The sequence below is a fragment of the Neophocaena asiaeorientalis genome, unplaced genomic scaffold, assembly GCF_003031525.2.
Source record: "Neophocaena asiaeorientalis asiaeorientalis breed wild unplaced genomic scaffold, Neophocaena_asiaeorientalis_V1.1 scaffold96, whole genome shotgun sequence".
NCBI classification, from domain to species: domain Eukaryota; kingdom Metazoa; phylum Chordata; class Mammalia; order Artiodactyla; family Phocoenidae; genus Neophocaena; species Neophocaena asiaeorientalis.
In genome coordinates, this window is record NW_020175831.1 from 14,458 (window position 1) to 28,427 (window position 13,970).

The window sequence follows — 13,970 nt, forward strand, 5'->3', positions numbered from 1 at the left end:
TTCACGGTTGAGCAGAATCTGTGAAGTTGGTTTTTGGACACAAGTCCGCCTTCTGCCCAGACCGCCGGCCTCCTAAAGCAAACTTTCCTTTTCCAACCAACACTTGCCTCTCAAGTACTGGCTTTCAAGAGGCGAGCAGCTGAACCTGACTTCAGTAATACAGAAACACTGAGTAATAAAGATTGCTATCTAATTTGTCTAAAACTTTGGATATTTTATAACACTTAAAGGAAAACATACAAGGCAAATACAGATTGTCCTTTTTTTTTTTTGCGGTGTGTGGGCCTCCGTTGCGGAGCACAGGCTCCGGAAGCGCAGGCTCAGCGGCCGTTGCTCCCAGGCCCAGCCGCTCCGTGGCATGTGGGATCTTCCTGGACCGAAGCACGAACCCGTGTCCCCTGAATCAGCAGGCGGACTCTCAACCACTGCGCCACCAGGGAGGCCCCTCAGATTGTCCTTTTTTAAACGCTGAGGTTAACCACTCTCATACATATTAAACTGGGAACAGGGGGCAGGGGGAATAAGATTTGCAATTAATTCAATCACTCTGATAAGAAATGTAGTGACAAAGAATGAGGATTATGATGTTATCACATCCTTAACTTTTTCCCCTCTGAGAAACAAACACCAGGAAAATATCATTTTTCCTCTATATTAAGATGCTACTGATTATTAAGTGATACCATGAATTTAATAACAGCTTTCCACAGGGAAAAAACACTTACAGTAAATATAATCACTTAATATACAGAATTTCAGAAATGTTAAATTATGAAATAAAAATATAGTTTTCAATTTAAAAAGTACCTGTATTTTTACAAATATGCTAACGTTTGCTATTTTAAAAAGCAATAAAATTAAACAGAAAAAAATTTTAAATGCCCATAAGTAAACAGTTAAGTAGAAATAATTATATGCTCTCAATCAGGCAATAAGATTAGGTAATAAATCATGCCAAGTGACATAAACAGAACATAAAGTATTAGGTACCCATTGATTACAAATGTATCAAAATTTACCTAAGTTTATCAAAACCAGAATAGCTTTAGAGATGAAAACATTGGTTGCTCCCCTGGAAGGAGAAATAAATACCTAGGAGAAAGAATTTGTAAAGCATATGCTATTATATCTTTTAAATTCTGAATCATATGAATGTATTAACTATTCAAAAACAAGAAACAAGCCCCCCACGAGCACCACAAATAAGAAACAGAACTGGCCTTAGAAACAATGGCTCTTTTTACAGACTAGGTCCTCTCTCACACATTCTTCCCCATGGTAAACCTGGTAATTCATACACTTTAAATGAATTTTTAAAAACTAGTTAGCACTTGTTATCTGTGGATCCAAAACTTTTAAAAGGCTTATCAACATACACATATATGCACATCAAAAAAATCTAACCAATTAAAGCTAGTGATCTGAAATAATAGACACAAGATAAATAAAATTTCAGGTTAAAGCATGATGATACGCAACTATAACATAAATATATATGGACGTTTAATGTGTGTGCATATGTATGTGTGTTCATGTAAGTATGCAAGCATAAAGTTAAGACCACACTGGTTCCTGGGGATGGGAGTGGGAGAAACTATTTCCAAACAGCTCTTTAAAGAGATGTGCAAGCTCAGCTTGCCAAGAAAGACATGGCTTAGGGAGCTGGCTAGCTACCAACTGTGGCTCCCAGGATTAGTAAATGCTCCAACTAACAAGTGGACCTCTTGCTGCACCTATACGGGCATGGGTATGGGTGTGTGTGTGTGCCCATGTACACATATAGGCCAAAGACAGAAGAGTAGAAAGATTCCAGGTTTGGAAGGCTGTTGACCTATATGGTCGTTAACTTTGTAACTTTAGATAGGTCATAACCTTTCCATTCCTTGGTTTCCTAATATGACAACAGAGATTCCAACAACCTCACAGAGTTCTTGTGCACTAACCTAAGGTAAGAGCGCTACGCAGATTGAAAACACCTGCAGCATAATGGGGTTACATCAGTCCTTTGTTGAGCAATAAATACATTTTGAGTTTTATGACTTATCCATTCAGAAGTATCTACTCCCTGAAAGAGGTAATGTGATCAGTCAGGTAAGTGCTCTGGCTAAGTTTAACAACATAAAAGCCAGAGAGATGATTAGAAAATACATGTAGGTCAGTTCCTTTAGACTTTTAAACTTTCTGCTTTGCTGACTCAGAAAAACATTAAGTTTTTTCCCACTTAGGTTTATTAATGTATCTAAAAAACTCTATATCATCTTTTTCTTTTATAAAACCAACACAGAGACTATTAAGATAATTAATAGGCAAGTCACAGCCTGGGAAAAATATTCATAACACATACACCTGACAAAGGACTGTATCCATGATTTATAAAGAACTCCTACAAATCAATAACAAAATATGAATAACCTAATAAAAATAGGCAGAAGACTGGAACAGATACTTCACTGAAAAAGATGTAAAAAGCCAATAAACACATGAAAGGATGCTCAATATCTTTAGTCATCAGGGAAATGCAAATTAAAACCACAGCAAGATATCACTTCACACCAAGCAGAATGACTAAAACAAAGACTAAAAATATCAAACATTGTTGAGGATGTGGAGTAACTGGAATATTTGTACACTGCTGATGAGACTGTAAAATGGTCCACCCACTTCAAAGAACCAACAGGCAGTTTCTTTTAAACTGAACATACATCTACCCTAGTCTACTCTTAGTCACCCAAGAAAACTGAAAACATATGTTGACAAAAATATTTGTACAAGAATGTTTATAACAACCTTATTTATAATAGATAAAAACTGGAAACAACCCAAATGTCCATCAATAGAAGAATGGACAAGCAAATTGTAGTTAATTCATACCATGGAATAATACTCAGTAAAATCAAAAACAAACAAAAAACCCAATACTGATACCCACACAATAACAAGGATGACTCTTGAAAACACTCTGTTAAGCAAAAGAGGCCGACCATAAAAGAATGCATTTCGTGCGAGTTGTTGATATGAAATCCAAGAAGGAACAAAACTGTTGACAGAAATCAGAACAGTGGCTGCCTGGGGGAGGGGAGGAATGACTGACTGGAAAGAGGCATGAATTAATTTTCTGGAGTGAAATGTTCTTTATCTCACTCTTGAGTGGTGATTTCATGGATGTATACAATAGTTAAAACTCATTAAGCTGACAGCTAAGTTTTTTTAATACATTAATTATACCTAAATAACATATATATGTATATATATTCAGATATATGCTAAATTTCTATGATATATATCTATGTAATATTTTTAAAAAAGAAAGAAAAGCCACTACAAAGTTGAATGGTCTCATCTAGATTTACTTTAACACATGGAGAAGGCCTTGATTTGATTCCCTAAGACAGCATCATAGAACAAAAGGAGTTGGTCTTTTCTTTAAAATCAAAATATTTGGGTGTACATGAAAACTGCAGCGTATATTAGCTGTGTGATTTGGGGTGAGAGTTAGCCTGTCTGACCCTCTGTTTCTCATCTACCCATTTTATAGGAGGTGGTAACAGTGCATGTTAAGGTAATTGGAAAAATTCTAAGTTGACAACGAAGTATTGATATTATTCCTGCACACAACAGATACCATAATTAAACACTCAATTATATATATATATATTTAATAAATTTATTTATTTTCATTTATTATTTTTGGCTGTGTTGGGTCTTCGTTGCTACCCGCGGGCTTTCTCTAGTTGCGGCGAGCAGGGGCTACTCTTCGTTACGGTGCGTGGGCTTCTCATGGCGGTGGCTTCTCTTGTTGTCGAGCACGGGCTCTAGAGCACGTGGGCTTCAGTAGATGCAGCTCATGGGCTCTAGAGCACAGGCTCAGTAGTTGTGGTGCACAGGCTTAGTTGCTCCACAGCATGTGGGATCTTCCCGGACCAGGACTCAAACCCATGTTCCCTGTATTGGCAGGTGGATTCTTAACCACTGCGCCACTAGGCAAGCCCTAAACACTCAATTATATTTATGTCTGATATGGACATGTAATATATGTATGTGTAACATATATGTATACATTTATACATATATAAAGGGAGACTTTCTAAGAGAAAAATGAAAACATATGGCCTGACAAGAACGGCTTACCTGTGAGAACAATGAGAAAAATTATTTGAAACCTACTGTTACATATACATTACTCATAAGCATCCATAACAGATATTTACTGAGTAACTGTATCCATATGCATACACTCTTATCTCATCCCCACCTAAAGAAGGGTGGAGAAATTTAATCTAAAGTTCGAGTTAAAGATACAACAACAACAAAAAAAACATATCACATCTAAATCATAAATTCTGAACTATTAAGTCTTTTTTGAGAAGATTTTAATATAGATATAAAATAAGTTTGGTTAATGTTCCCAATGAAGATTTAAAATTTGAAAACGCACACTCTGTTTATAATTCTGTTCCCAAAGGTTATATCTATTTCCAAAGTGAGAAGCTCCACTGTGATTTTCTGCTGCCCTTAGAAAGTGAGAGCTGCTTGCATTTCTAATCAGGAAGTCAGAGCCAACAAAACTTCCATCTGGTTTAAAAAAGAATGTGCATCATATGGTCACCTTATCTATGATAAAGGAGGAAAGAATATACAATGGAGAAAAGACAGTCTCTTCAGTAAGTGGTGCCAGGAAAACTGGACAGCTCCATGTAAAAGAATGAAATTAGAACAGTCCCTAACACCATACCCAAAAATAAACACAGAAAATGGACTTGAGGACACAGGGAGGGGTAAGGGTAAACTGGGACAAAGTGAGAGAGTAGCACTGACATATATACACTACCAATGTAAAACAGATAGCTAGTGGGAAGCAGCTGCATAGCACAAGCACATCTATAAAAGCATTAGGAGGAAATATACCAAAATGTTGACAATGAAAAAGAAAACTTTCATTTGGTAATATCTCTGCTCAAAGCAAAACACCGGAAAAAATTAAGGTTAAAAATTTGTGTGAAAGATCAAAGACCTAAATGTAAGATCTAAAACTATAAAACCCTCAGAAGAAAATAGAAGTATAAATCTTCATGATCTTGTATTAGGCAATGACTTCTTAGATATGACACAAAAAGCACAAGCAACAAGAGAAAATATAGATAAGTTGGACTTCATTAAAATCAAAGTCCAGTTCTTCAAAGGACACAGTCAAGAAAGTGAAAAATATTTGCAAATCACGTATCTGGTAGGGTACACTAAATATATACAGAACTCTTGTGTGTATACAGAATACCCTAAATACATATAGAACTCTTACAATTCAATAATAAAAGACGAACAACCCAGCTAAAACATGGGCAAATATTCTGAATAGATTGTTCTCCAAAGATAAACAAATGCCAGTACATTCATAAAAAGATGCTCAACACTGTCAGTAATTAGATCACAGTAAGATACCATTTCATACCACTAGGATGGCTATAACGAAGAGACAGATAATAATAAGCATTGGCAAGAATGTGGAGAAATCAGAACCCCCATACATTGCTGGTAGGATTGTAAAATGGTGCAGCCACTTTGGAAAACAATCTGGCAGTTCCTCAAAATACTAGTTAGGGTTACCATATGACCCACCAATTCCACTCCTAGGTATATACACAAGAGAAATGAAAACATATGTCCACAAAACTTCTTACATGAATGTTCATAGCAGCATTATTCATAATAGCCAAAAGGTGGAAACAACCCACGTGTTCAACAACTGATGAATGGATTAAAAAAATGTGGTATTATCTGTATAATGAAATATTATTCAGCAATAAAAAAGGCCTGAAATACTGATACATACTACAACGTGAATAAACCTTGAAACGTTACACTAAGTGAAAGAAGCCAGACACAGAAGGTCATATATTGTTTGATTCCATTTATATGAAATGTCCAGAAATGGTGAATCTATAAAGACAGAAAGTTTGCGAGTTGATGGGGAGAGGGCGGGAAAATTGGAAGGCAATAGCTAAAGGGTACTAGGTTTCTTTTGGGGATGAGAATGTTCTAAAATTGACTATGGTGATAGTTGCACAGCTCTGTGAATATACTCAAAACTGCTGAATTGTACACTTTAAGTGTGGGGAATTGTATGATATGTGAACTCTATCTCAATAAAGCTTTTATTTTAAAATTTTTTCCTGAAACATAGCAAGCATTCGATGAATGAGAGAATGAATGAAAGACTGAATGAATGGAAACATAAACCAAGTATGAAAGAATATAGATTAGAGACAGAAATGGTTTGAATCTCAATTTTTCCATTTACTAAGTGCTTGATTTCACTGAGCTTTTAGTTTCTTCGACTCTAGCTGGGAATAATGAGATAATGCCTATAAAGTGTTCAGTCCAGTGCCAAGAGGCTCAAGAAACGGTAGCTATTATTACAATGAATTATAATCATAAGCACGTATTTTCTTTGGTGACATGTAGAAATGAAGCAAATCACGATAAGGAATTCTACTTTCAAATTACCACAGTGGAATATGATTAGATATAAGATTAGGTTTTATCTGGTGAGAATGGTCAGAACTACCCTTTTTCTATGAGATATAAACATTTCCTAAGTCTAGTTCCTTGCACAGGAAGAAACTCTAAATCCTTCTCAGCCTTGACAACTTGTTGGATGAGAATGAATAAATGGAAGAAAGAATGAATGAAAACATACCAAATATGAGTTAATAGAGATTTGGAGACAAAAGTGGTTTGACTCTCACCTTTGCCATTCACTAAGTGCTAGATCTCTCTCAGGTTTTAGTTTCTTCAACTCCAATTGGGAATAATAATGACAGAATGCCTAGAAAATGTTCAGCCCAGTAAGAAAAGTCCCTACCGCTCATTAGCATTCTAGCAGATTAGAGCTACAGTAAAAGCAAAAACCAGTATCAATGATAATAGTAATACTGTAGTTAAGTTGAGTGGTAGGCTCATGGATGCTCATTTTATTATAACTTTTTGTTTATATAATGTGTTCTCTTTTGCATATATCTAATATCACATACTTTTAAAAATAGATCACAAAATAAAACAAACAACAAAAAAACACATAATGCTTAAGGACTGGATATTTTCATTTCTTGGTCACCTCAATGATCTAGTTAGTGTACATCATTTTTCCTAAAGGATGGCACAGTCATTTTCAGAGCAGTAGAATTTCCCTCCCATATGTAGGGAACTCAAGACCCTAGTCCTAGCTGATTCTTCTGCTACGGAAAAAAAAGCTATAAAGTCAATACTAACTGCTCAGTTTGAGCCATTTCTTCTGAATTAATCTGCATTAGGTCAACACATTAGGTATTCGGCTGGCAAAAAGGTTTGTTCAGTTTTCTCCGTAAGATGGCTCTAGTAGCTCTTAGTTGCCTTTAACTTCATTCAAAATAATTTTGTTAGACTGTGTGTGACAGCTGTCATATCAGCATGCATTTAAAAAAAGACTTGTCAAAATTGGTGAATTTTTGTGTAGGCATTTTAATAGCGAAGATGGAAGAAAAAAAAGCAACATTTTCCGCCTATTATGCTTTATTTGTTATTTCAAGAAAGGTAAAAACGTAACCGAAATGCAAAAAAAAGATTTGTGCAGTGTATGGAGAAGGTACTGTGACTGACTGAACGTGTCAAAAGTGGTCTGCGAAGTTTCGTGCTGGAGATTTCTCTCTGGACGATGCTCCATGGTTGGGTAGAGCAGTTGAAGTGGACAGAGATCAAACCGAGACACTGAGAACAATCAACATTATACCATGCAGGAGATAGCCAACATACTAAAAATAACCAAATCAAGCACTGAAAATCATTTGCACCAGCTTGTTTATGTTAATTGCTTTGATGTCTGGGTTCCACGTAAGTTAAGCGAAAACACCTTCTTGACCGTATTTCCGCATGCAGTTCTCTACTTAAACATAATGAAAATGTTCGTTTTTAACACAAATTGTGATGGGTGATGAAAAGTGGATACTATACAATAATGTGGAATGCAAGAGATGGTGGGGCAAGCGAAATGAACCCACCAGTCACACCAAAGGCCAGTCTTCATCCAAAGGTGATGTTGTGTATATGGTGGGATTGGAAGGGAGTCCTCTATTATGAGCTCTTTCTGGAAAACCAAACGATTAATTGCAACAAATACTGCTCCCAATTAGACCAACTGAAAGCAGCACTCGACAAAAAGCATCTAGAATTAGTCAACAGAAAAGGCATAATCTTCCAACAGGATAACGCAAGACCATATGTTTCTTTGATGACCAGGCAAAAACTGGTACAGCTTGGCTGGGAAGTTCTGATTCATCTGCCGTATTCACCAGACATTGCACCTTCAGATTTCCATTTATTTAGGTCTTTATAAAATTCTCTTAATGGAAAAAATTTCAATTCTCTGTAAGACTGTAAAAGGCACCTGGAACAGTTCTTTGCGCAAAAAGATAGAAGTTTTGGGAAGATGGAACCATGAAGTTGCCTGAAAAATGGCAGAAGGTAGTGGAACAAAAGGGTGAATTCGTTGTTCAATAAAGTTCTTGGTGAAAATGAAAAACATGTCTTTTATTTTTACTTAAAAACCGAAGGGACTTTTTGGCCAACCCAATACATCTTTAAAATTGAGTGATGTCTGGAAGAACAGCTGTACTCCTCTCACCCGGTGGCACTGACAGCATTCAGCCAAACACCCACAGGACACTCCACATTCTATCACCACCCGTACCCAGGATCCTGAGGGTTGGGTTCTCCTGATCAGCCTCACGGGCAGCCACTCTTCCTAGTGTTTATCTGGTGGCTGCTTACCATGTTTCATTCAGCAAAAAGAGTATTCCTATATTCCACAGTGCCTGATATTCTATCAGCAGAGACTCATCCTTTTTGTTTAAGGTTATTCTCTGTTGAAATATGTAGACTTTTGGGAGAAGTAGCAGATTGTGCTTTAACAGTCATTTATACTGTAGTGTGATTGAATTCGTCAGTAGAAACTCAATAATTATACATTTTCTTTCCTCCCTGAAATGAAGAGATGTAGAGGAAAGAGGGAAGCAGAAAGTGTTTGTGGTGAAGAAGTGCATACAACCTAATCATCCTGCTATAGCCCAACCTGACTATTTTTCACGCTGTCAATTTCCAGCTAGACAATCCATCAAAGCGTCCAGAAATGAGTCAAAGCATCCAGAAATAAATCTCTTAAGGAAGAGATTCAGACTGTCAGCACAACCTCGAGGCACCCCAGACTTCAAGAGAAATTCCCAAAGTTCAAACCTAGAAACAGGATCAATACCTAGGAAGAACAAAGGAACCAAATACCTGATTATAATTTAACCACTTAGGACACATGTCAGACAAGGGAACAAGTCAGGTTCATGGGCAAAAACCTCCAGATATTACAAATGGAAACAAATAATTAGTTACATGGAACACAGAGAGCATGACTTGGAAGATTTCTGACAAATGTACACAGTGTTGCAGCAAAGCTGAGTTAGGAAATTTCTTAACCAAATTAAAACTAAAACCACTGAGAAAAAGAATATTTATGATACACAATGGTTCTCTCATTAGAAGAGAAACACTTACAGCATCTAATTGGGGTAAAGAGGAGAAACAACAGTAAGAACTAAGCAAAGGTCTTAGTCTATGTCCATTATTTGTCCTCCATGAAAAAAGTTAGCCAAAGACATGAGCTTTCTCCCTGAGAATGCACTTGGGCATGTGTGCAGGTATAGCGGCAAATGCACACAAGTACACACGCACGCGCGCACGCACACTCAAAGGGAGTGCGCCAAGCTACCTCTTCCATAAGAACTTTGGTTGCAGAAAGATGAGGACCCAGGTATGTGCCAGGCTGACAAGTATCATGAAGGAGAATCCAGAGCACCCTCTCTCTCTGACCCTCAGGGAATCTTCTCTGAATTAAAAGCTGCAAAGGTCACTGACCTCATCACCTCAGGTTCCACAAGCAACTGAGGATGGTTTAGCCAAGACTGTCAGCCAAGTCAACTGGAAGTCATTAAGGGTTTCAGGGACAAAATGGACTAAATAAATCTTTAAAAAAATCATGTACTACCAAATGTGAAAGGGACGCCACAAATAAGATGAGTTGAGCTGAAAACTTAGATTTGAGAATTGGTCTAAATCCAATGTCATGCTCACACTTTAAAGACAGAATCTCTGAGTTCAGACTTGTCAATAGCTTCAACATAGTTATGGTTGTTTGCTCTGGTCCCTAAAAGGAGGAAAATTATAATTATACCACAATGGCTTACTCAATCCTATACCTAAAATACAAGGGTCCAATTAATCAGTCACCTCACACTTATTTTAAAGTTCCAGTCAATATAAATATAGGGTAACCCTACCCACTACTCTGTTTTCTGTGGTATTTAAAAAGAAACAGAATTAGAACTCTAAAAAGTGTAAAAGGTAATGTTTTAGGAGCTTCTAAGAATACTACCTCTACAAAACTACCACCTCTCTTCTGCCTCAAAACCAGTGAGATTATGCAATGAAATTTAAAAAAATCATTCCTTATTATCACTGAGAAAATCTGCTTAGAGTCCCTTCAGTTCAGGGGCATGTCACTCAGATAGTATATCCAGTGTGCAAAAATCCTAAGGAACATATTTGCCATGAGAAATCATCAGTATTAATACTTACACAACCTCCAGCAAGGACTTCTGCTAAAAGTGGAATGGAGCCATCTCTCCTGGTAAATTTGTCCCGGACAAAATCATTGACCTAATTAGAAAAACATCAGTTAACCAGAATTCCCAGTCATTACCTTTAGTGGTACATTACTGGTTTTCCCAAATCAGCAAAATATTTGTCTCATATAAAATTTAAAATTAGCAAATGACTACAAATAAGTTTAAAATTTTACAAGTGCCTTGATAGTGTGCTGGTCTTACCAGCATCAGTTTTCACTTTTGGCTTAATGATAATCTAAACAAATGACATAAGTTCAATGAGAAAGAAACTTACAGTCAGTTTAATGGCCTTTTCTGGAGCAACCCCTATAAGTTGTGGTATCAGACCTAGGTAAACAGAGAGAATCGTTAGCGGTATAGATGTACTAGATGTGAATACACAAGCCCAACAAGGTGGTTTCCCCGGTATTATTTACCCATCAAACATTTTAGGGTTTTTATTAAAATGGGAAAAGTGGCTTATCCTAAAAACTATGCATATGTATATAATAATTATTCATGTCAAAACAATGTTATACTTCTTGAGGCTATAAATCCTTTTCTTAAGCATGCCTCCTTTAAAGCCTGATTATCTAACACCTCCCAAAAAGTATGAGGAAAGAATGGAACCCATGGATCTTGTCTACTCCCAGAACACTGCCAATAGCAGTGAAACCAGATTACCTCCCTTTACAACCAACAACATACTAACATACACAGATGTTTTAGAGAAGCCGATGTTGTATGCTTGGAAAAGCTCTGCAAAGCGTCCTGTTAAGTAGACCCAGATTTTGCTACCTGCGTAATAGCATACAGTGGCTTGGCTAATACAGAAAACCAACTCCCATCATTTTCTCTTTACAGAAACCCAGAATTCAGTACTCATTTATTTAAAAGAAAGCCAAAACTGCAAAGAAAAATGCAGTTTTAAGTAACATTTAATGGGTATCTTCTACAAGCAAAAACAGCCCATTGTTAGCCTATTTGCTAATATATGTCAAACTTAAGACATTTCAAAAGATTTCTCCTAAAACAAAGGAAATCATTATTCTTAGAAAGTTAAATTTTCCAGGCTGGCTGCAAAAGAAAAAATATATAAACAACTCAACATCTGTAGCTATTCATAGGGCTCAACTTTCTAAAGCACACAGATTATCGAAATCGCTAAAATACATTTTTTGCATACATCTTTTAAAGATGCTAACAATAAACATACTATATCCTTTAAATCACCTAGCCAAGGGGAAGTTATGTATGTGTTTGCATGCTTGCTGCTTATCTTAAGCCTACTTTGAGGATACTGCTGAGTGATTTTCTGCAAGTTGAGAGCCAGCAAGTAATCGTACATACAGCCTACTGTCAGTCAAACTGAATTATCAGTGACAAACACAAATCTGCACACACCTTTAATGGGTAGCAAACTGATTTAAAAGAATAAATCAGCAGATGGCAGTCTTAACTTTCCAACTCTCATGATTATCAGGCCCTATTACTTTTAAGCTGACTCCCATACAACCGTGTCAGCATGTGTGTTTGTTTTACTACTTGTCTCAATAAGGCTCACGGAATTAATAAAGTATTGATTTATGTCATTTTATCATTGTTGCCTATAAAGAAATTTAGGCTAGTCTGTCAACAATTTTGTCAATCATCTGACAAAATAATGGACCACTCCTAAGCAATATATGACAATCTCAACAATCACAGTGTTCAGATACAGGACTCCTACAATCTCTCACTTAAAGGACTGATTTTATCAGCTCGTATTCTGAATCAAGCTAATGATCCCTCCACACCCTCCACCCCCAACTTGCTATATTGGACCCATTTAATTAACATGACATCTCTCCCAAATGAAATCTTCTGTAAGCATCCATCCATTGAGGAGGCTAAACTGTGAGGTGTATGTCTAGGTTCCTTCTCTTTTAAAGTATACCAAGGAGGAAGAAAGATTCTTACTCAACAAAGAAAGACTGGAGATGTCAAAGAAGCAAACCACCATAGCGCCACTTAACCCTCAGATTCCCTATTAAATAAAATCTAGATATGCAGTGTTTAATATAGTCTAAAACAAGCACTCACATGCACAGATCTGCATTCTAACAATGCACACCTCTTCCCATGGAGTAAATGTCGTACAGCTAGATTTCAGACGGGCTAGAGTTCTGCATATCTGAATAAAATTCATCACATTCTTTCTCAGGAGCAGGGTATTGAGCCTAGTTTGATTCCAGAACAACTCTCTTCTCTTGTTCTATACAATGCCAAAAATGAACATCCTCATGACCCTCTCCTTCAAGTATAAGTATATTAGAACTACATTTTCACTTGAGTATCTGCACATAATGCCAATCAGAAGTGTTTTTCCTCCTGGTCATGAGCATAAAGCTTTGCTCAGGCCCAGTTTTTCTTTCCGAGGAAGAGGTTCTAAGCCAAACAGTTCAGCAGAGCTCAGAATGAGCTCAGGAATAATGGGACTGTGTGTGCGAACAAACAAGTACAGTAAATTACATAAATGCCCTGGAATTGAGCATGTAGAAAGTTTTTCAAAGAATTCCAAGTGGCGCCCAAAGGGATTAAAAAATTAATCTCCCTCCCAAAGGAAACCCTAAATTCTAATGTGAAAACATGTACATGAAAGTCTCCCTCTCCTAAGAGAACAAGTTCCTACAAAGCCGATGGGGGTGGGGAGAATTCTGCATGGGGTTGCTGCCTCTGATGCCGATAGCAGTGTGCTCAGCTTAGAGTTGGTGGTAACATTCCCTGCAAAAGAAAATCTCTCTGCTTCCACTCAGTGCCTCTGAACTACAGGGAGAAAAGGAGCAAGAATAAGACTTGGAGCAAAAAGGTTTTCTTTTCTTTCTTTCTTTTTTTTTTTTAACCTTCAGATGACTCACTGGTCTCCCTGGAAGAGACAAAAATGTGCAATATTTCTTTCAGGTGAAACAAGCAGAGTGTAAACTCACCTTCAAGTGGCAGCCTGGTTTCTATTTCACAGAGGAGAGATATATTTTTCCTCTCTAATTCTTTGAGAAAAGAAGCTCTCTATTTCTTAGGTGTCATCCTCGTATTCCACCTGCAGACATGTGCCTTAGTTTGTAAGAGCATGGTGACCACCATAGACCCATGCTGGGGAAAACACAGGCTTTAGATTGCAGGAAGAAGAAATAAAGACCTTGTCTGCAGACTAATATTGCGAGTTACCAGCAAGAATGTAAAAAGGGAAATGAGCAAGGAGGAAATAAAAAGAGAGAAACAGCCCTAGTCTGACTGAAAAGGCTATGCACT

At 37.1% G+C, this 13,970-nt stretch overlaps 1 protein-coding gene across 2 annotated transcripts in view; it reads right to left on the reverse strand.

Moving 5' to 3' along the window:
- The window catches only part of SLC25A12 (solute carrier family 25 member 12), a 113,569-nt gene that overhangs the window by 11,315 nt on the left and 88,284 nt on the right, over positions 1-13,970 (reverse strand). For both annotated transcript variants that reach the window (XM_024732911.1, XM_024732910.1), the window contains exons 12-13: positions 10,978-11,030; positions 10,654-10,734 (exon numbers count right to left, since the gene is read on the reverse strand). In XM_024732911.1, coding sequence (XP_024588679.1) covers positions 10,654-10,734; positions 10,978-11,030 — 134 coding nt within the window. The remainder of the gene's footprint in view (positions 1-10,653; positions 10,735-10,977; positions 11,031-13,970) is intronic.